Here is an 18,534-nt window from a genome sequence, read left to right on the forward strand (position 1 = left end):
TCCCCCACTGACACAGGAGCTTTTATGTAATAGGGACACTTTTACTATGAAACCAAACGTGTTAGACTTCCGTGCTAGACTATTTTACAGTTGACTTGACGTGTCTCCGTTTTTTGGCTTTGACGTATGAATCATCCTTACCAAGATGGCGATACACCTGTTTATCCGGTGGTGATCCTTGTTGTTGTCTGCGCAACGTAAGAAAACAAAGCAGCAGGAACGGACTTTTAATAATTTTGAGACGTGGTTAAACAGCTGGAGTGAACTCCGTCATCCAAAATGTCCACAGAGGAGCTGTCAGCCTCGGACAGCGAGGCTGCCTTCGCCGGCGCAGGGGTGCGATGGGCACCGGTAGGCGCTGTGGCCAGTCCCGAGGATGAGAGCGGGAGCGGGAGCGCTGGCCAGCCGAAGCAGAGAGGCTCGTCCTCGGCCACTGATGAGGAAATGGCCGCCAGGCTGGAGAAACTGGAAGAGGAGCAGGACTTGCTGAACTCCTCTCTCCTTGCCCTCACCTCACACTTTGCCCAGGTTCAGTTCCGACTGAAGCAGATAGTTCACGCCCAGACCGAGGAGAAGGAGAGGATGCTGGCCGAGCTGGAGGAGTTCGCTTTCAGGGGCTGCCCGCATGTAGTGGGCTGCCGAGCTCAGGATGCCAAACAGCTGGAGAACTCGGTGAGACTGCTGGTCATGATTTGATACCACAAAATATAACCACCATGATGCTACACACTCTTTTACACACCATGAGTGCATGCCAAGAAAAGATGACAGTCAAAAACATGCAACTGAAATGATATAATATCCTTGAATTAGATATTCTAATCTTTATTACTTATATTAGCATAGATTTAGGACTGTAGTGTAGTATTTCCATTCATGACAACTGTGTCTGAGTCTCTGCCAAAAAACTGGAGTGTGTGTGTGTGTGTGTGTGTGTGTGTGTGTGTGTGTGTGTGTGTGTATACAAGTCAACTGACAGAAACATAATCAACAACTATTATAATAATCTTTTTTTTTTTTTTTGGCAAAAGTGCATAAAAGTCCCTACTTCCTGCCTCTTAATCAAGAGGATTTGGTGATTTTCTTTGTCGTATGTGACAGCTGACTGCAAATATCTGTGTTTAAGACTGTTGTTTGGACAAAATCTATATTCTTCACTATTTTCTGACATTTTTAAACTAGTAATAATCAATGATTTGAGAAAATCAGATTGATCAATAGTGAAAGTAGTGGTTAATTGCAGGTTGTGTAGATCCTCCAAGATATATTCAACACTCATAGACACATAGATGGACACTCTATACTCATAAATACAGATGTGAAACACACATGCAGCATCTCTGTGGTGTTAAGCCCAGTCATATTACCTGAAGTGCTTCACCTCAGTGGCTGAGGTTTCTGATAAAAAGCGTGCTTGTTGCGTCACACTCGAGGCTGCTGCGCCCACCTCTGCTGTGTGTTCCCATTGATCTCTTATCTCTGTTGGAAAACGTTGCTTTTGTGTTGACGCACTGAGCTGCAGGCTCAATGAAAATGCCTCCAGCAGATCCCTATCTGTGTAATAAAGGCTTCTGTGTGTACACAACCATGTTGAAGCAACCTGCTTTGTCGCCGACATTGTTGACTTCCTGCCTCTTTACATTTAGTCTGAACTGAGGTAAAGTCTTGGCCTCACGTAATTATTGTTTGGAATTATTTCTCACCATATTTCCCACCCTAAAGGTCTTTTTATGTCATTTCTCCCTTGCTGCATGCTTTACTTACAGGAGGATCTGGTGAGTATGATACCTGTGTATGAGATACCTGAGATCGATGTCTCTCTGAGAGTTTGGTGTGTGTATTTTTGTGTTAATGTTGTGACACAAGTACAAAAAGATGCAGCTAAAATATATGATAAATTGCTACATGGACTTGTAAATAAAACTTATTGAATACAATTGTTTGCAAAGAACTGTGACTCCTTATAATAATAAATATGAATAATTGTGTGTTTTCCCTCCTGTCAGAGTGAGAGGGAGAAGAGGGAGCGCCTGGAGGCTCAGAGGGAAAAACAGAAGGATCTCATTTTTCAACTGAAGACACAGCTGGATGATCTGGAGCGCTACGCCTATCAGGAGGGCAGCTACGACTCGCTGCCGCAGTCTGTCGTCATGGAGAGACAGAAGGTGGGATTGTGGAAATGTACTGATGCAAAAATTGCCACTGAATCTGGGTATAATCCTATCACGTGTAGATGTGCCATACTGTCATCAGGTTGTCTGATCAGCCTTTAATCCTCATACTTAAAATGATGATTACAACATCCCAAACTAGAAGGGCCTCGGAGAGCGCAGACCTCCTCGAAGGCATGCCCTATCTCACAGTGTTAATACAGTTTGAATTTTTCCATTGTTCCAACAACACATGAATGCAGAGCAAACGAAAGTGAAAAATAGTGCATCCACCCCGTGATTTGGATCTGCTCCAAAATGCCATTCCTTGGCCCATGCTACACCCTTCCACCAGGTTGCATAAAAAAATTGAGTAGGTATGGCCGGGTTGGGTCAGTGGGTAGAGCAGGCGCACATATACATGGAGGTTTATGCCTCGACGCAGAGGTCCAGGGTTCGAGTCCGACCTGTGACGATTCCCTGCATGTCTTCCCCCCTCTCTCTCCCCTTTCTCACCTAGCTGTCCTGTCCATTAAAGGGCGGAAAAGCCCCAAAAAATAATCTTAAAAAAAACAACAACAACAAACAAAGAAACGGACAAACCAAACCAAAAAAAAAAGCTTGTATATGTGTTGAGGCCCAACACATATACAAGCTTGTTTTTGAATCCTAATTATCACGTGTCAGTAATGTTTGAGCACATAATGTTGTGTTTACCTATTTCAGATCAGGTGTAACGAGTCTGTTCCTAAAACGCTGCAGGCTGTAGTGTTTCTCATATAGAGAATTCTCTCGGAAAGCCTATCCAAATACTGTACATTTTGCAAATCCAAAACCTGCTTTTCAAATGTTTGTATTCTTACTCCTTTCCTTTTAAGGTGTAAATGAACTAAAATGTCTACCTGATTTAGAACGACTACGAGTGCGTCTACAGCCATGCTGGCAGCTCTGTGAGGCTTAGGCACAACAGCTTAATCAGTATGCTAACATGCTCACAATGACAATGCTAACATGCTGATGGTCAGCATGTATAATGTTTACTATGCTAACCTTTGCTTATCAGCAAAGTACAGCTGAGGCTAATGGAAATGTTGTTAGTTTTTCTAGCATTTTGTAATAAACCAAATCCATACCCTGTCTAACAGTTGTTGAGATATTTAACACATAAGTAAAGTTTCAACCTCATGGTAGCTGTAGAGAAAAAGTCAGAGAATCACCAAGGTAACAAGGGTTCATCCTCTGGGGACCCTGACTGTTTGTACAAATTTGACAATCCATCCAATAATTGTTGAGATGTTTCAGTCCGGACCAAGTAGAGGACAGACCGTATGCTGTTAACATGGCTAAAAAAAAAAATGGCTTCCCTAATAAGAAGTTAGCTTTGTGAATGTAATGCTGCTTTGCAACCATCTATGTAGTGTCAGAAGATCGAGCTTCCCACCAACACGTTAAGAACACCAACACCACTTTGTAATGTAATGTTGTTGAAATGTCCCTCGTTTTTTTTCTGTTAATAGTATGATTTTTATTAATATTTTCTATTTTCAAGTTCTTTTAAGTCCTCCCCGGTCTCACCCTCTGTTTCCTGTAAACACTCTGCACTATACACCTTACCTCTCCCAGACTGTATTCAACAAACAAAAATTGACAGCAGAGAAAACGAAACAGATGTTGTTCTGATGCAAGTTTTGTAATTTACACTGCTGTGCTAAAATAAAAAAAAATGTACACCAACACCGATAGAAATCTACCGCTGCAGACACTGGTTTAGCCTACAACAAGTCTATTATTTAGCCTTCAATATGTCTTTTCAGGTCATCATTGACGAGTTGATCAAAAAGCTGGATGTGAACCTGAACGAGGACATCGGGAACATGTCGCCCGAGGAGCTGAGACAGAGAGTGGACGCTGCCATTGCTCAGATAGTGAACCCAGCCAGGGTCAAAGAGCAGCTGGTGGATCAGCTCAAAACCCAGATCAGAGACCTGGAGATGTTCATCAACTTCATCCAGGGTACACAGTCTCAGATACAGTCCAAACTGTCTGTCAAGTGGATGAGAATCTCCTGTTTCATCGCAGTGCCTACTTGTTTTCATTTCACAGCTGTCTTTTTTTAAATTTTTATTATTTTTTTTTATTTAAGTTGGTGTAATGATTTTTCTTTTCCTTTCTAAAGATGAGGTGGGGAACCCTCTCTTACCAGATGGACACAGCCAGCAGCCACAAGCAACAGGGGCCAATGCCAGAACTCCAGGAGTGAAGAAGAAAGGTCAGTCAGCTCAGATCTCTAACTACAGGTACCAGTTCATGTTTGTAGTAATAAAAACCAGTAGAAGACAAGATTTGGAGTTAAGATCTGGCTGAATCTGCCCGGCTTTACAGTGTTCACCCAATGGCCTAAATGTTTGTTTTTAAAGATGTATTAACTGGTAAGCTCTAAATGAGGCAGGTTTACTTGATGTTGTGTTTAAAACCACCGGTGTTGCTGTCCAGTATACGTATGTTCTTCTGGTTCTCATCCCTGACTGCAGTGGACTCAGAGCAGGCCCATAGGATGCGAGAGACCGGCCTGCAGCTGATCCAGAAGGCCCTCGCCGTGCTGCAGATCTTCGCTGCCAGCCAGTTTGGCTGCGCGCCGGGCCACCTTCCTCAGAACACGTGGTCTCAGGAGTCGATGCAGCAGGACTACGGGCCCCTGCTGCAGCGTCTGGAGGCAGCTGTGGACAAGGTGCGAGTGCTGGGCTCGTGCAGACAGCCATCCCTCGAACACGTCGTCAACTACACCAGCAACTCGGCGCTGGGACCTCGAGACGAGCTGACGTCGTCGGTGAGGAAGGAGCTGGCGGTCGCTCTGAAAGACTTGTTGGCTCACGGCCTCTTCTCCCCCTCCCAGACCATGAGCCTGGTGCTGGCCCCCATTTCCTGCCTGCTGCCTTACAGACCAGCCCCACAGAACATGCACCCATGGGAACTCTTTGTTAAGTTCTACCACTCCAAAAACGGGAAAGCATTTGTGGAGACACCGGCCCGCCAGCTTTCACAGTCCTTCAGCCTGCCTGTAGGGGGCGGCCCGGTGACCGTCACCCCAAAACAGTCTCTGCTGTGGGCCATTCACAACGTGCTGAAGGAGCACGGGCGCTACAAACGAGGGCCAGACACCGAGTTCAAAGCGCTGGTGTGCATGGCTCTGAACGAGCAGCGGCTGGTGTCGTGGCTCAACCTGCTGTGCAAGTCTGGTACTCTGATACACCCGCACTACCAGTGCTGGAGCTACATGGCCCAGACCGGCTTCGAAGGAGCCCTGCGAATCCTGGGCCGCATCAGCCACCTCAAATTCAACCTCCCGGTGGACCTGGCTGTTCGGCAGCTGAAGAACATTAAGGATGCTTTCTGAGGAGGCAACACATCCCATAAAAAAAGATCAAGTATTCTGATATCAAGTATTTTTATCAGCTAAACTACACTACTCTTACCTGGCGTTCAGGACCAAAAGCATAACTTTGTGCTTCAAGTATGTAACCTTTTTTTAAAGGTTTTTTAAGTAGCCACCCATCTTAAGTAAAGTGCAAGTATGTGATGTCTAAAGTACATGCATGGATGATTGTGTTGTGTGTCAGCCACGAGCAACCATAATCTGCATATCCCACTATGTTTAAGATGCCAAAATGTCAAAGATGACAATGCTACACGTACTGTAAGCATGCCTTAGAATGGAGATTGAGATTACCTCATGTTTAGAGAAGCCTTCCTGACCTGTGCTCATCACACCGGATCATTCCCCCGTGTACATGATATCATCCTAACCCGTGCAGCAAAGAGAGAGGTTGGACGCGTACAGTATTTAATACTGTAATGTGCTCGCTGCTGAGACAATCTAGGAAGAAGAAAAAAAAATGAGCAGAAACTCAATACTGTGGCTTCTACACAGTAACAAGAGCTCATGATGTATTGGTCCATTGTTCACGGTGAAAAAGTACTGGGACTAAATCATGTGTAGCAGAATGCTTGATCAGGTCAACTTAAAATGTCTTACACCTCTTACAGTTTCCATCATAATGCACTCTTCAAATGTAAAGTTTTGTGTAACATTGTCCACAAGTGCGCAGCGATCAGTGACTCCATAAACGTCTGAAGCTGTTCTCAATTAAGCACGTTGTGTTTCGGGTGTGTTAGACCCTGTATGAACTGCTGCTTTTCTCCTATTTCAGGTGACGTTTAAATGACCGTATGATAAGAATGATGTAATATCCCGTATGTAACATGATTGTAGGATGTAAGAGGTTTAGTTTTGTTTTCAGTTTTTTCAGCAAAAGTAGTTTTTATCTTCCTGAGACAGCTGAGTTGCACGAATCATATCCTTAAATTCAGAATGTACAAACCATAGATGCTATTAAACTGAGGTGGAGTTTATATCAGCTGTATGTTGCCCTTTGTTGTGTTTCTGGGCCCACATGTACAGGTATGTGTTTGTATTTCCCGAGATGAAAAGCTGTGCACTTTGTGACTTGAGTGCACCTGGAGACACATTTTATCGTTTATTTTATGTCACTGTGTAATTGGAGCCTTTGTGTTCTATTTGAGCTATGTGCAGTAAATATAATGCTATATTTAGTTTCCTAGTTTTCCCATTTTTGTTCAGCTGTTACATTGTGATTTATGCACTTATTTAATAATAGCGTGTTTTAGCACTTAAAGTAGCTAGAAACAATAGACACGCTCAATCATTTAAATGTTGCTATTTATGTCATTTTTATTTAACTGCTTTAATTACAAATAATATATATATGGAAGATTTGAATTGAGTTTCTTTAGTGTTATGTTTAATGCATACCTACTGTACAGATGTAAACAAATTAAACGGTAAAAAAAAACAACTGCTGTGATGCTTTTGAGTCTTTATCCTTTCAGTTTTAAAGAAATCAAGAAAAAACTTTACACATTATAGATTTAGTTTTGTTTTAATGGCAAGCATTTTTTAATCCAACTTTATTTGAACACATTCCACGAGGAACAAAGGTGACAGAATCTCCTGAAGGAGACATCTATTGTATTTGTTAAATGAAAATACTTGTATTGATTTCAATTAATGAAAAAACATAATAATAATAATAATAATAATCCATCTTCCAGAATGTTTATGAAAATGTTTTGTCTTTATCAAAAATCACATTTGTTGGGGACATTTACAAATCTTAAATGAAATATAAAAATACATTGAAGTTTGTAAGATATTCAATACGTAAGAGTTTGTAATGTATTCAATTAATTTGGAATAACAGATATATGAAAGCTGCGTTTTCTGCCATGGAATATCAGTACACACAAACTTTGCACGTGGAGTAATTTTCGTTTTGTAAAAGATAATTCCTTATATTTTTATTTTGTTTATTAAGAGGTATTGGGAGAAACCAAATTGTGTTTGTTGTCCTGAATTATTTATTATAAGTCCTGTACTGAAGTTCAATTTGAGTTACTCCCACTTAACTTTTTAAACACCAGTTCTGTTTGCTACTTTACAGTTCTACTCCATTACATTGGTTTTATAACTAAGTATTTTCAAGATCAAGGTTTTACATACAAACTGTATAATTTATATTATAATTTATTATAGATTAAACTACCCAACAGTATATAAAGACGTTCAAATGTGCTTTACTTTGACAAGCTGCAATAGAGAATGCTTTATTATGCATCTGTGTTAATATTCCAAGTAACACACCAACTGAGGATCCTTCTGCATAATGACAACTTTTACTTTTGATATTGAAGTATCTATTGCCAATACTGTACTTTTAATCAGTGGTGAAAAGTAACCAAGTACATTTACTCGAGTACTATACTTGTGCTACTTTATACTTCTACTCCATTTGATAGATTCAGAATACAAAATATAAATCAACTTATAAACGCATTGTAAAGATTAAACTGTATTGATCAAGCTGATAAAGTTTATCAACTCGAGGGTGGTGATGACGAGGGTTATGTTCATGTTGCAAATTGTATTTTGTGTTAAAAATAAACTTCATCACAAAAAAAGTATATCAATTCAAATTAGCCCCAATTTTATTTGCTGCAACAAGTGATAAACACATTGCATCAATAATTATAATCCAATAATAGATTGTTCTGAAATGGGCTATTCTGTAGGAGTAATTTTACTTTCATTACTTTAAAGTATATTTTGATGGTAATACTTTTGTACTATTACTTTAAAATTTTGAATACACTTACACAAAGTATCGTCATGCAAAAAATAAATAAAAATCTGCACATTTTATACACTATTACTAATGCATTCATGTGTACTGTGAGCAGTATTTTGTTAATTATTAAAGTGAGGATTTTAACTTTAATGGTTTATAATGAATATTTTTACATGATCATAAGTTTTGTTTGTAAAATCAAAACAGAAAGTAAATTAGTTAAGTTGTCACAAATGTAGTGGAGGAAAATCATAAAGTAGCATAACATGTGAATACTCCAGTCAGTACAGGTACCTCAAAACGAAACTTAATGTACAGTTGTGTTCAGAATAATAGCAGTACAACATCACTAACGTCATAAATCAATTTTTTTGGTAGAAGTGATATTTCTACATGGCAAATAGTTTACTAGTAAGTGTTGTAGAGTCATAGAAACCAACAGACCCAACAGTCATGACATGCATGCTGCTCATTCTGTGTAATTGAATCTGTAATTGAAAGGGGCATGTTCAAAATAATAGCAGTGTTGTGTTCAATTAGTGAGGTGATTGATTCTGTGAAGAAACAGGTGTCAGTTATGGCCCATATTTAAGGAAGGAAGGAAGCAAATGTTGTGCATGGTGGTTATAGTGCATTTCACACTGAAATACTCAGCAAAATGGGTCATTCCAGACATTGGTCTGAGGAACAGCAGACTTTGATTAAAAAGTTGATTGGAGAGGGGAAAACAAAGAAGTGCAGAAAATGATAGGCCGCTCAGCCAAAATGATTTCAAACGCCTTGAAATGGCATCCAAAGCCTGAACGACGTGGGAAAAAACACTCAACTACCATTCGAATGGATCGAAGAATAGCCAAAATGGCAAAGGCTCAACCAATGATCAGCTCCAGGAAAAGCAAACAAGACTTGGTTACCTGCGAGTACTGTTACGATCAGTTAGAAGCCCCCGCAAAGTCCCATTGCTGGAAAAAAAAGACATGAACTGAATAGGTTGAAATTTGCCAAAGGACACATTGACTGGCCAAAGGAGAAATGGGGCAACATTCTGTGGACTGATGAGAGCAAAGGTCTAGGGGCCGCAGACAGTTTGTCCGACGACCCCCATGCACTGAATTCAAGCCACAGTACACTGTGAAGACCGTAAAGCATGGTGGTGGAAAAATCATGTTATGGGGATGTTTCTCATACTGTGGTGTTGGGCCTATTTATACCAGGGATCATGGATCAGTTTCAATACATCAAAATACTTGAAGAGGTCATGTTGCCTTATGCTGAAGAGGAAAGGCCTTTGAAATGGGTCTTTCAACAAGACAATCACCCAAAACACACCAGTAAGCGAGCAAAGTCTTGGTTCCAGATGAACAAGATTGATGGTATGGAGTGGCCAGTCCAATCCCCAGACCTCAATCCCATAGAAAACTTGTGGGGTGACATCAAAAAAATGCTGTTTGAAGCAAAACCCAGTAATGCAGAGGAATTGTGGAATGTAGTTCTATCGTCCTGGGCTGGAATACCTGTTCACAGGTGCCAGAAGTTGGTCGGCTCCATGCAACACAGATGTGAAGCAGTTCTCAGAAATAATTGTTATGCAACTAAATATTAGTGCAGTGATTCAAAGTAAAGCAAACCCTTGAGACATTTGTTTTTACAGTAAATGTTTGAGTTTGTAAAGAAAAATGCAAATACTGCCAACAATAAATAACAGCCTAATATTCCTTTTTTCTTCCCTTTCTGTAAAGGTATAACACAAACTTGATCAATTTTGGTCATGTTTTGATTTGGAATTGAATGTGCAGTGTTCCCATGTCATTGATATTATGGAATTAAAAGCTATTCTAAAGGATTTTGAGCATTATTCACTTTTTTTTTTTTTTTAAAACACACTGCTATTATTCTGAACAGAACTGTATGTGGGTACTTACTAGTGCTCCTAAAATGGGTTTAAACCTTTCCATAGTACATGCAGTACAACTACAACTACTGAAACCATTTCTCCATTTCAAAAGGATTTTCACAAGTATTGTAGGAACCAGACCAATAATCCTTAATTTAACAGACTGGGGAACTTGGCAAAGAAGTAAAAATACTTCAGAATGTAAATAAAGAGACAACAGTCAAAATCCATTTTTAAACATTTATTTGTGAAACCAAAGTGAAGTTAGAATCTGAGCTTCTGGAAAAACCACTTGTTCTTGCCCGTCTTGTACCTAAAAACAGAACACGGTAGTTTAGCACATCGGATCTGATAACGCGTCACAGAACAGAGAGGTCAACCTGTCGGTTTTCAGAGTTACCTGCACCAAAATCTGGGCAACTGATCTCTTGGGGGGGGAACTGCAGCAATAGAAAGGCTTTTTGGCCTGACTACTGATGTTTGCCATCAGGATTATTACACAAAAGCAAATTATGCATTCACAAAAGATAGTGATTAGTGATGAGCATTATGATAAGGCGTGTCACATCACTAACAGCATGTGGTGAAGGCAATCTCTCTGGTTGAACCGGTGGAACTTCTATTTAAGAGACACTTTTCTACCATCATTTGCCTGAATGTTCTCTTAAAGTCCAATCAGAAGCACACTGAGGGAGAAGCTATCAGAACTGCATGAACTCACCTCTCCTCAAACTTGACCTTGGCCTCCCGCCTGGCTTTGCGCTTGAGAGCAGGATCCCTGAAGACATCCTTGTTCACAACAGTTTTGTCCAGAGGAATATCCACAGAGTATCTGAAGGAAACGATAAAAACTGGTTGTTTAAATCCTCCACTTAACCAAGGGAGGTTTATTCAGCAGAACAGCTTTCTTTATACTGTTTTACATCTGAACACAAGTGTTTCACACAAGAGCAGCTGAAGGTACCTAAAGATTAGCAACACTATCACAGCTCAGATTCTCATTGGGTGTCACACAAACTTGCAATCGGATCGTAAACCTGCTCATTACATCTACGTGCATTTCAGTATATGCAGAGGAATTAAACAGTTACTTGAAGTTATGCAGCCGATTAAAAGAAGCAACATTTCAGGCAAAACACACTTAAGCAGGGGACATGTTTAGTCAACAGCCACTCTTTGTCTCACTCAAATATTTGTCATGTTTAAATATTGCTCCAGAATGAAGTTGCAAAAGCATCATCAAATTTACAATGCGACAATAAAACTGAATAGTTTCCTGCATCAGAGCTAATAGCTAAATAAATATATTAAACTTTCCAACCACTCCAGGTTGGAATGTCTATAAAGTAAATGTATAAGCTATGGTCTAAAGTATATACGTCAGGAAAACAAATCGCTGATACAATGTTTGGACTGTCAGACATTTATACAGATTCATTTTGTAAATTAAAAACTGGTTTGTCTTCATATTGTTTTGTTGAGTGAGTCTGTAATGCTGGGGTGAGGAGGTTTAATGTGTATGTGATCCATAGAAGCAACCCAAAGACCAGAATGACTGAACACATAGCTGTTATACAAGTTTCTCATGTAAATTCTATAAAAATCGACAATAGTACTGTGAAGCAGACGCTGGTTTCTGATGCATTTCCCCCCCCCCCCGCTGTAAATTCACATTTTTAAATAACTTCCCTGTTAATGATATCCTCATTTTGCTTAAGACAAAAACGCCATCTCCTGGTTAATTCAGCAATAAATGATTATGGCAATCAGTTTAAGTATGAGAACTTGTTCTTCCCTCAGTTTTGTCTGGTGGTCAACTCTAAATGCCACACTAGACATGAGCCTAGATCACTACTGCTATGAAGAGGTAGTTGGGAACAAAATGCTTCATATTTGCATAATTTATACAAAATTCTCATAAAATCATAAAGTGATGACTGTTTGGGTAGCTTTAATCTAGCAGTTAGCAGCACATGAAATTTAATTTTAGGCTCAGCAATTAAATGTTTCCTAACAAAATGCAGGTTGGGAGTTGCAGTTTGTTTCTCTTATACTTTTATGCCCACCGATACATCTGTACTATTAATCTCCTTTCACAGTGATTGAAAAGTACAGTTTCATGTCCATCATTAGCCTTAAAGTGCATCACTTATTCTGCAAATAATGTTTTGCTTTATCAACCTACTGCCACATTTGTATTGTTGGGGAATAAGCGCTTTAAGTATGCTGCCGCACATCAGTAAAATAAGTAAGTTAGCAATGGAATCTCCTATCATAGGGTAATGTGAATAGACAAAAGACACCAACCTGGTGGGCATGAGGTGGTTGTAGTTGAACACCTTGACGAAGGCCTTGATCTTGGACCTCTTGGCAATCTTCTTTTTGCCCATGGTTGTGGTCACCTTACGGGGATAGCGGTCGATGCCTGCGACCAGAGCGTGGCTGTAAGGACGGTCGGTTGTGCCATCATCAATGTTCTGCAAAGAGACAAATATTAGAAACGACAGGCAGACACTAACCAAAACTGGTGCTGCTTATTTCACATACTTAACATTTGAATTTGGCAAAGAGTAACTGATTAATGTTAGTGTTAGACCATGTGAATAGTCAGAATTAGCTTTATTTGCCAAGTATGTGAACACATGCAAATAATATAACACTGGGTTTTCGTTGTTCTCAATGGTTGCAGCTAAAAACAAAGCTGAGCAACGGTAAAACAAGCATTTAACTACAAATGCACAATAAAATTGACATTTGAAAACAGTAAGACAATAGTGCATTGGTGTAAACTGCTGGAATGATTAATGTAGCTTTATAACGTTAAGTTATGAGGTAGGTGGATATAACAGTACTGGAAAAGTCAGTAAACCCTTGCAGGTGAACATGGGAGACCTACCAGTGAATGAATTATTATATGTCCGCTCTGAACATGTATATATACACAGACAGGTCTTTGGCAGGCCTATTAAGCAGCGGATAAAATCCACCCATAGCAATGTTTTACCTTGACGATGACAGCCTTGCGCCCGGCGTAGCGTCCAGCTAGGACCATCACCACCTTCCCAGGTTTCATGAACTTGCCCATTTCTGCCACAAAGAAAATATTGTCAAACTCATGTATAACCTCATCAAATCCAATACGTCAATAGCAACATTACAGATGTGAACATGACTAAGTCAAACACTGAAACCTGGGGAAATATCAGTTCTCGGCTCGTTGTCACTGCCCGGTTAGCGGGCTAAGGTAGCATTAGCATCTGGCTAAGGTACGGCTATCAAACAATTTCTAGAGCTTTTAACATTTATTTTCACACGCTATGGATACGGTTACATCTAGTTAAGTTATAGTAAAACCAAATGGCACAAGACAGTGTGAACACATAAAGTCAGCGTCTTCAACAGATGGTTCAAATGTAAACTGTGCGTCAACATGAAGGAAGCTGCCATGTTGAAATGAGCTCTACTGAGACGAAGCGCTGCATTAAACGCTTATTTTCTACCTTTGTCAATTCAAAATACACGAAAATAACAGACTCATCTTAGCTAAAGGAGTGATGGTCGTACATGTGATATGATAAAAACAGTTAAATTATCCAGATTAGGAGCGATGGATGAAGATTGTTTCAAGGGAAATTTCACTCACTGATGCTGTTCTACGGCCACCGCTAACAGGAAAGGAAGCCGAGATGGTTTTTGTGACCTTTGACACTACTGATCCACCTACGTCACTTCCGTGTGTAACTTTCTGTTGATAAAGAGCGTTTATTTATTTCTTTAAAAATGCATCACACTGCTAAAATGTTCTTTTTCTTTTTTTTTCTTCTTTTTTTTAAGAAAAAACAGTTCTTTAATAAAAAGAAATGACGTTAGCTATATATTTTAATGTTTAATTAGTTCACAGCATGAACTGTGTGGTGGACAAATAACAAAGCAGAGGGGGAATGTAACTAAGTAGGCTATGCTACATATACTCAAGCACTATACGTATTTGAGGTACTTTACTTAAGTATTTCCGTTTATGCAACTTTATACTTCAACTCCACTGTATCTTAGAGGCAAATTGTACTTTTTACTCCACCACATTTATTTGATAACTTTAGTTACTTTGCAGATTTACAATATAGACCTTTTTCACAGCAGACATTTTTGACTTATCATAGTAAGAAAAGCACAGCTGAAATTGATAACCTTAACGATGACTTAATTCCATCAAGTGTCCCAGTAAGCTATTCCAGTGAGTCAGCATGCACAACACCAGGGCCTCTCCTAAGTGGAATGCAGCCATCATTAATGGTTTTGAATACACCTGTGCTTTTCCTACTACGACATGTCAACATGTCTGCCGTGAAAAAGGTCTATTAATACAAAACATAAATCAACTAATAAATTAAGATATATTATTAAATCATACTCTATATAAAGTAGTTAAATTTAGTTCCACCTTTATCAGCTGCAACATTAAAGTAATGAACACATTAGTGCATCACTAATTATAATATCATTCTGAAATGGGCCATTCTGCATTAATGAGTAAGTATATTTTTGCACTTTTACTTTATTAGGATTTTGAATGCAGACTTTTTACTGGTAACAGGATATTGCTGTGATTTATACTTTTACATAAAATATTTCAGTACTTTGAAGTGGCTTTGAATGTAACTAGTAATTACAGCTGCAAGATGGAGTAAAACTTAAATTTTACACTAAAATGGGTTAAACTATAAGTCGTCATGATTACAATAAAAATGTAGGCATAATTATTATTATTTAAATATTATAAGTTTGGTGCTTTGCGCTTGTTAAAAGGGTAACGAGAGAATATTCCCGACAGCACCTGAATGCAGCACCACACATAGGCTTCTGTCTGCTGCTCGGGAAAAGAAACCGAAAGAATAAACGCGACTTACGCACAGATCGTCGACTGGATGTAAGTTCTTACCTAACTGCTTATTAATAAAAACTTAAATATTGCTAAGTTTGGTTCAACACATTAATATAACGATAGCATGTTAGTTTTCAGATGTCATAACTCTTGTTGAATGTGACTTATTTAAAATGATTCTCACGTATTAAAAGATATTTAAAGAGTCGGTGGTTTGTTTCTCTGAAAATGGGGCCTACAGTGTATCTATAGCCAAATGCTTATTGTTTAACAGTGTTATTCCTGACTGACACACCGTCTTTGTTAGGCATATGTTAATAACTACATTTAATACACTGACTTTGACTGACAACATGCAAAAACTGTAATATTTTGTGATTTATTTCAGATTACTTTCACTATGTCTTCAGATGAGGTGAGACGTCACTTTGCTTCTTCGTGTTGTTATTCTTCCTTGTTATGTTGTTAAAAAATATATACACATTATAGGCTAATTTACTGAATTTATGCCTATCTGTAATATTCATGTTACATACAATTTCCTCTGTGAGATGAACTGTTTTTACTAACTTATCTTCATAAAAAGAAGTCTACCTAACTTAAAGCTCTTCTGTATTATACATCCTGTGTCTTGATTAGGTCTTAAAGGATTTTTTACATTAATATGAAAAATATGAGTTTATTTATCCTCCATTAATCGTGTGTCAATGTGTTTCAGGATTTCTCTCTGGTGTTGGCAGACCCACAGCCATTAGAGAACACCTTGGAGGGAATAAAGGCTTTAATCACCAACTACAAGGTGCACTAAACTCATGTATCGGACAGTACTGCAGTACAGTGTAGACAGTATAGTGTGGCATGCACTGCAGTGTATGGTGTTTTAACATGAAGCAGATTATACTTTACCAATTAACAGGTTTCCATGCACAGAGCAGCACATAATATAAGAAATAGAAGCACTAAATAAAAACAAGAATTTTCAAATATTATACAGATATACAGATAATATCTGTGACTTGAATTGAATATTGGAAATAAGTATAGACATAGGCTATACAAGAGATGTTACTCACACAGATACAATGTATCTAAATGCCATATTCTACACATGCTTTAGGCTTCTGTATGTATAACAATACAGTTAAGTTCAAGTTTATTGTCATTTATTTTAGGAAACAGGAATTTATACAATGGCGTTGTTTGACCTCTCACTTTAAAAAACAAAAATCCAAAATTAAAATATGCAGTAAAATATTAAAAAGATAAAAAGTGGCAACATACCACCATGTGAGACACACTGAAGGGAGATCCACGCCCTATTTAACTTCTTTAATTCAGATCCAAACTCATATTGCATATTATTTAACTTCCCATAGTTTCCAAAGATGCCAAAATTCCCATTTTGAACCAAAAGGAATTATCCATTTGACATGCAGCGTCAGCCTTTACAAATGTGGCATATGGCTTTAACGTCATCATTTAGCCCGCAGAAAGCGCTTGAAAGTGAAGATTAGAAGACTAAGACACTTTATTGCAATACATTAAACCCGAAGATAACATTCCCTCTTAGTTAAGGGGAATTATAAAAGGACAATTTAGTGGGTTTGTGTCATGCTCAAAATAAGTTTTCAAAGAGGCTTCAACATGTCAGGTTGAATTTGGGGAAATATCGTAAAAGGATGCACCTGTGTTTGCTTACTTTGGTAAAGTATGTTCATTTTCAGCTTTTGTATCCACAGAAAAAGCATGAACAGCTGATCCAGGAGCAGCAGGAGCTGGCCGCCAGCAGAGACGACCGGCGGGACATGACCGAGAAGTGCAAGCAACGCTCCATCAAACTGGCCCAGGATCTGAAAGAGGACCAGCGCTCATACAAAGAGCAGATTGAAAATGAAAAGGTATCCACGCTTTGATGTTTAAGCTTCACTGTGCAGAAAGATGAACGTATGTGTAGTAGGGGTGGGAATCACAGGGTACGATACGCAATACACGACTCACAATACAGATAATATCCCCAATACAGCAATTCTGCGATAATCAATATATTCAATCCTATAATCATGATATCGGTCTAACTGTGAATACAAAATGCCTGTGAAAAGGTTAAGTGCAGGTTTTCTCTCTTTATTCATTGCAAGTCCAAACTGTTTGAAAACAGCAGAATTCTGCAGCACAAGTTTTTCAGTCTGTAAATTAAAATGACACAACCATAGAGCAACTATGGGTCCAGACTTAAATGTAGCTGGGACATCTGTTATTTTACTCAAACTGCTGTCCGCCATCCTGTCGAAAACCTCTTCCTCTTCGGCTAGTTAACTTATGTTCAAGTTCCCCTCATTTGTGTGCTAAACGCCACCTTGAGGAGCCGAGTAGCAATTCTGGAGCAGGAAAATCTATTTTGAACGCCTTATTTTATTAATTAAAACATCAATATTTGGCGCCAGCGTATTGATTCTCTTATTGTACGAAGAAGGACAATGATATATATTACCGTAGAGATATTTGATCCCATGTGTACGTAGAGATCATTTTTTCATAACAACTAGTTTTGATCAATCATTGGTCCGATATGCAACTTAGACAAGTTTTGGAGACATCTTGTGTTTAGTAGTTAAACTTCGGAAATGAAGAAAATATTTACATATTCATAGATACTTAGCTTTCTCAATAAGGGAGAAGGAAGAGATGTACTTAAATGTCACATTTTTAATGAGGTTAAAACTCAGACACTAGTATTTATCGATCCTATAATACATACAAATTCTGCATGACTACATCACGTTCATACACTGACTCAAGAAGATCCTTTTTCGTATGCATAGCCTGTGAACAGTATTTATGTAGCAGTTTTAAGAACCGTAAAAACATGGTTTGCACTTAAAAATGAAAGGAGAAAATTCATTATAAAAAAGCAGTAACTATTTGCGTTAAATAGATAAAAAAACAAAAGGGAATATAATAAAAAGGCCTTTGCTGAACAAATAGTTATTTCAAATATGTACCATTGATTCAAGGTACTGACAGGTTGCTTTTCCTCAGTGCTTCGTTGTCTGTCTTGCAGGCGAAGCTGAACTCGATGAAGCAGGAGGAGAGCGAACTGATGAAGGAGATCCAAAAGGTGGAGGAAGCTCTGAAGGAGGAAGAGGCTAAAAAAGACCACCTGAAACAGCAGAGTGAAGTACGTTTATCAACTCAACCCACCGCCGCCTGCAGTCTAATCTCTCACACATCCAGTAAACCTGTCCGTTTTGATTCCAGGTGTTCACAGCTGTACCAGAGAAGGAGGTCGTCTTCACCGGCTCGACAGAAAGCGAAGCCGACGCACAAACATTTGAAATGAAGCCACGAGTAGTTTACCCGATGGAGGGCGGGACGGCACTGGTTACATTTGAGGAAGAAGTCGGT

The 18,534-nt window shown here is 39.0% G+C and overlaps 3 protein-coding genes across 3 annotated transcripts in view; 2 read left to right on the forward strand and 1 right to left on the reverse strand.

Moving 5' to 3' along the window:
• Positions 1 to 104: 104 nt before the first annotated feature.
• rundc1 (RUN domain containing 1) lies at positions 105 to 7,024 on the forward strand. The gene is made up of 5 exons (XM_078268813.1): positions 105 to 672; positions 2,007 to 2,165; positions 3,965 to 4,163; positions 4,327 to 4,419; positions 4,682 to 7,024. The coding sequence occupies exons 1-5, from the start codon at positions 280 to 282 to the stop codon at positions 5,542 to 5,544; spliced, it is 1,707 nt and encodes a 568-aa protein (XP_078124939.1). The 5' UTR covers positions 105 to 279; the 3' UTR covers positions 5,545 to 7,024.
• Positions 7,025 to 10,473: 3,449 nt separating this feature from the next.
• On the reverse strand, positions 10,474 to 13,986 carry rpl27 (ribosomal protein L27). The gene is made up of 5 exons (XM_078270048.1): positions 13,891 to 13,986; positions 13,252 to 13,334; positions 12,555 to 12,724; positions 10,969 to 11,079; positions 10,474 to 10,560 (listed from the first exon to the last, which is right to left on the reverse strand). The coding sequence occupies exons 2-5, from the start codon at positions 13,330 to 13,332 to the stop codon at positions 10,512 to 10,514; spliced, it is 411 nt and encodes a 136-aa protein (XP_078126174.1). The 5' UTR covers positions 13,333 to 13,334; positions 13,891 to 13,986; the 3' UTR covers positions 10,474 to 10,511.
• A 1,109-nt stretch (positions 13,987 to 15,095) lies between these two features.
• The window catches only part of ifi35 (interferon-induced protein 35), a 6,201-nt gene continuing 2,762 nt past the window's right edge, over positions 15,096 to 18,534 (forward strand). The window contains exons 1-6 of the mRNA XM_078268728.1: positions 15,096 to 15,174; positions 15,518 to 15,544; positions 15,848 to 15,928; positions 16,869 to 17,027; positions 18,191 to 18,307; positions 18,388 to 18,532. Of these exons, the coding sequence (XP_078124854.1) occupies positions 15,530 to 15,544; positions 15,848 to 15,928; positions 16,869 to 17,027; positions 18,191 to 18,307; positions 18,388 to 18,532 (517 nt within the window). The 5' untranslated portion in view covers positions 15,096 to 15,174; positions 15,518 to 15,529. The remainder of the gene's footprint in view (positions 15,175 to 15,517; positions 15,545 to 15,847; positions 15,929 to 16,868; positions 17,028 to 18,190; positions 18,308 to 18,387; positions 18,533 to 18,534) is intronic.

This window comes from Sander vitreus, chromosome 15, assembly GCF_031162955.1.
Source record: "Sander vitreus isolate 19-12246 chromosome 15, sanVit1, whole genome shotgun sequence".
NCBI classification, from domain to species: Eukaryota; Metazoa; Chordata; class Actinopteri; order Perciformes; family Percidae; genus Sander; species Sander vitreus.

What these genes read in the sequence shown, in the direction of transcription:
- rundc1 (XM_078268813.1), top strand. Translation starts at nt 280, where the DNA reads ATGTCCACAGAGGAGCTGTCAGCCTCGGACAGCGAGGCTGCCTTCGCC. An exon ending in GTTCATCAACTTCATCCAGG is followed by an intron (nt 4,164 to 4,326) that starts GTACACAGTCTC and finishes TCCTTTCTAAAG; the next exon opens with ATGAGGTGGGGAACCCTCTC. An exon ending in TCCAGGAGTGAAGAAGAAAG is followed by an intron (nt 4,420 to 4,681) that starts GTCAGTCAGCTC and finishes CCCTGACTGCAG; the next exon opens with TGGACTCAGAGCAGGCCCAT.
- rpl27 (XM_078270048.1), bottom strand. Translation starts at nt 13,332, where the DNA reads ATGGGCAAGTTCATGAAACCTGGGAAGGTGGTGATGGTCCTAGCTGGA. An exon ending in GCAAGGCTGTCATCGTCAAG is followed by an intron (nt 12,725 to 13,251) that starts GTAAAACATTGC and finishes GTCTCTTTGCAG; the next exon opens with AACATTGATGATGGCACAAC. An exon ending in AACCACCTCATGCCCACCAG is followed by an intron (nt 11,080 to 12,554) that starts GTTGGTGTCTTT and finishes CGTTTCCTTCAG; the next exon opens with ATACTCTGTGGATATTCCTC.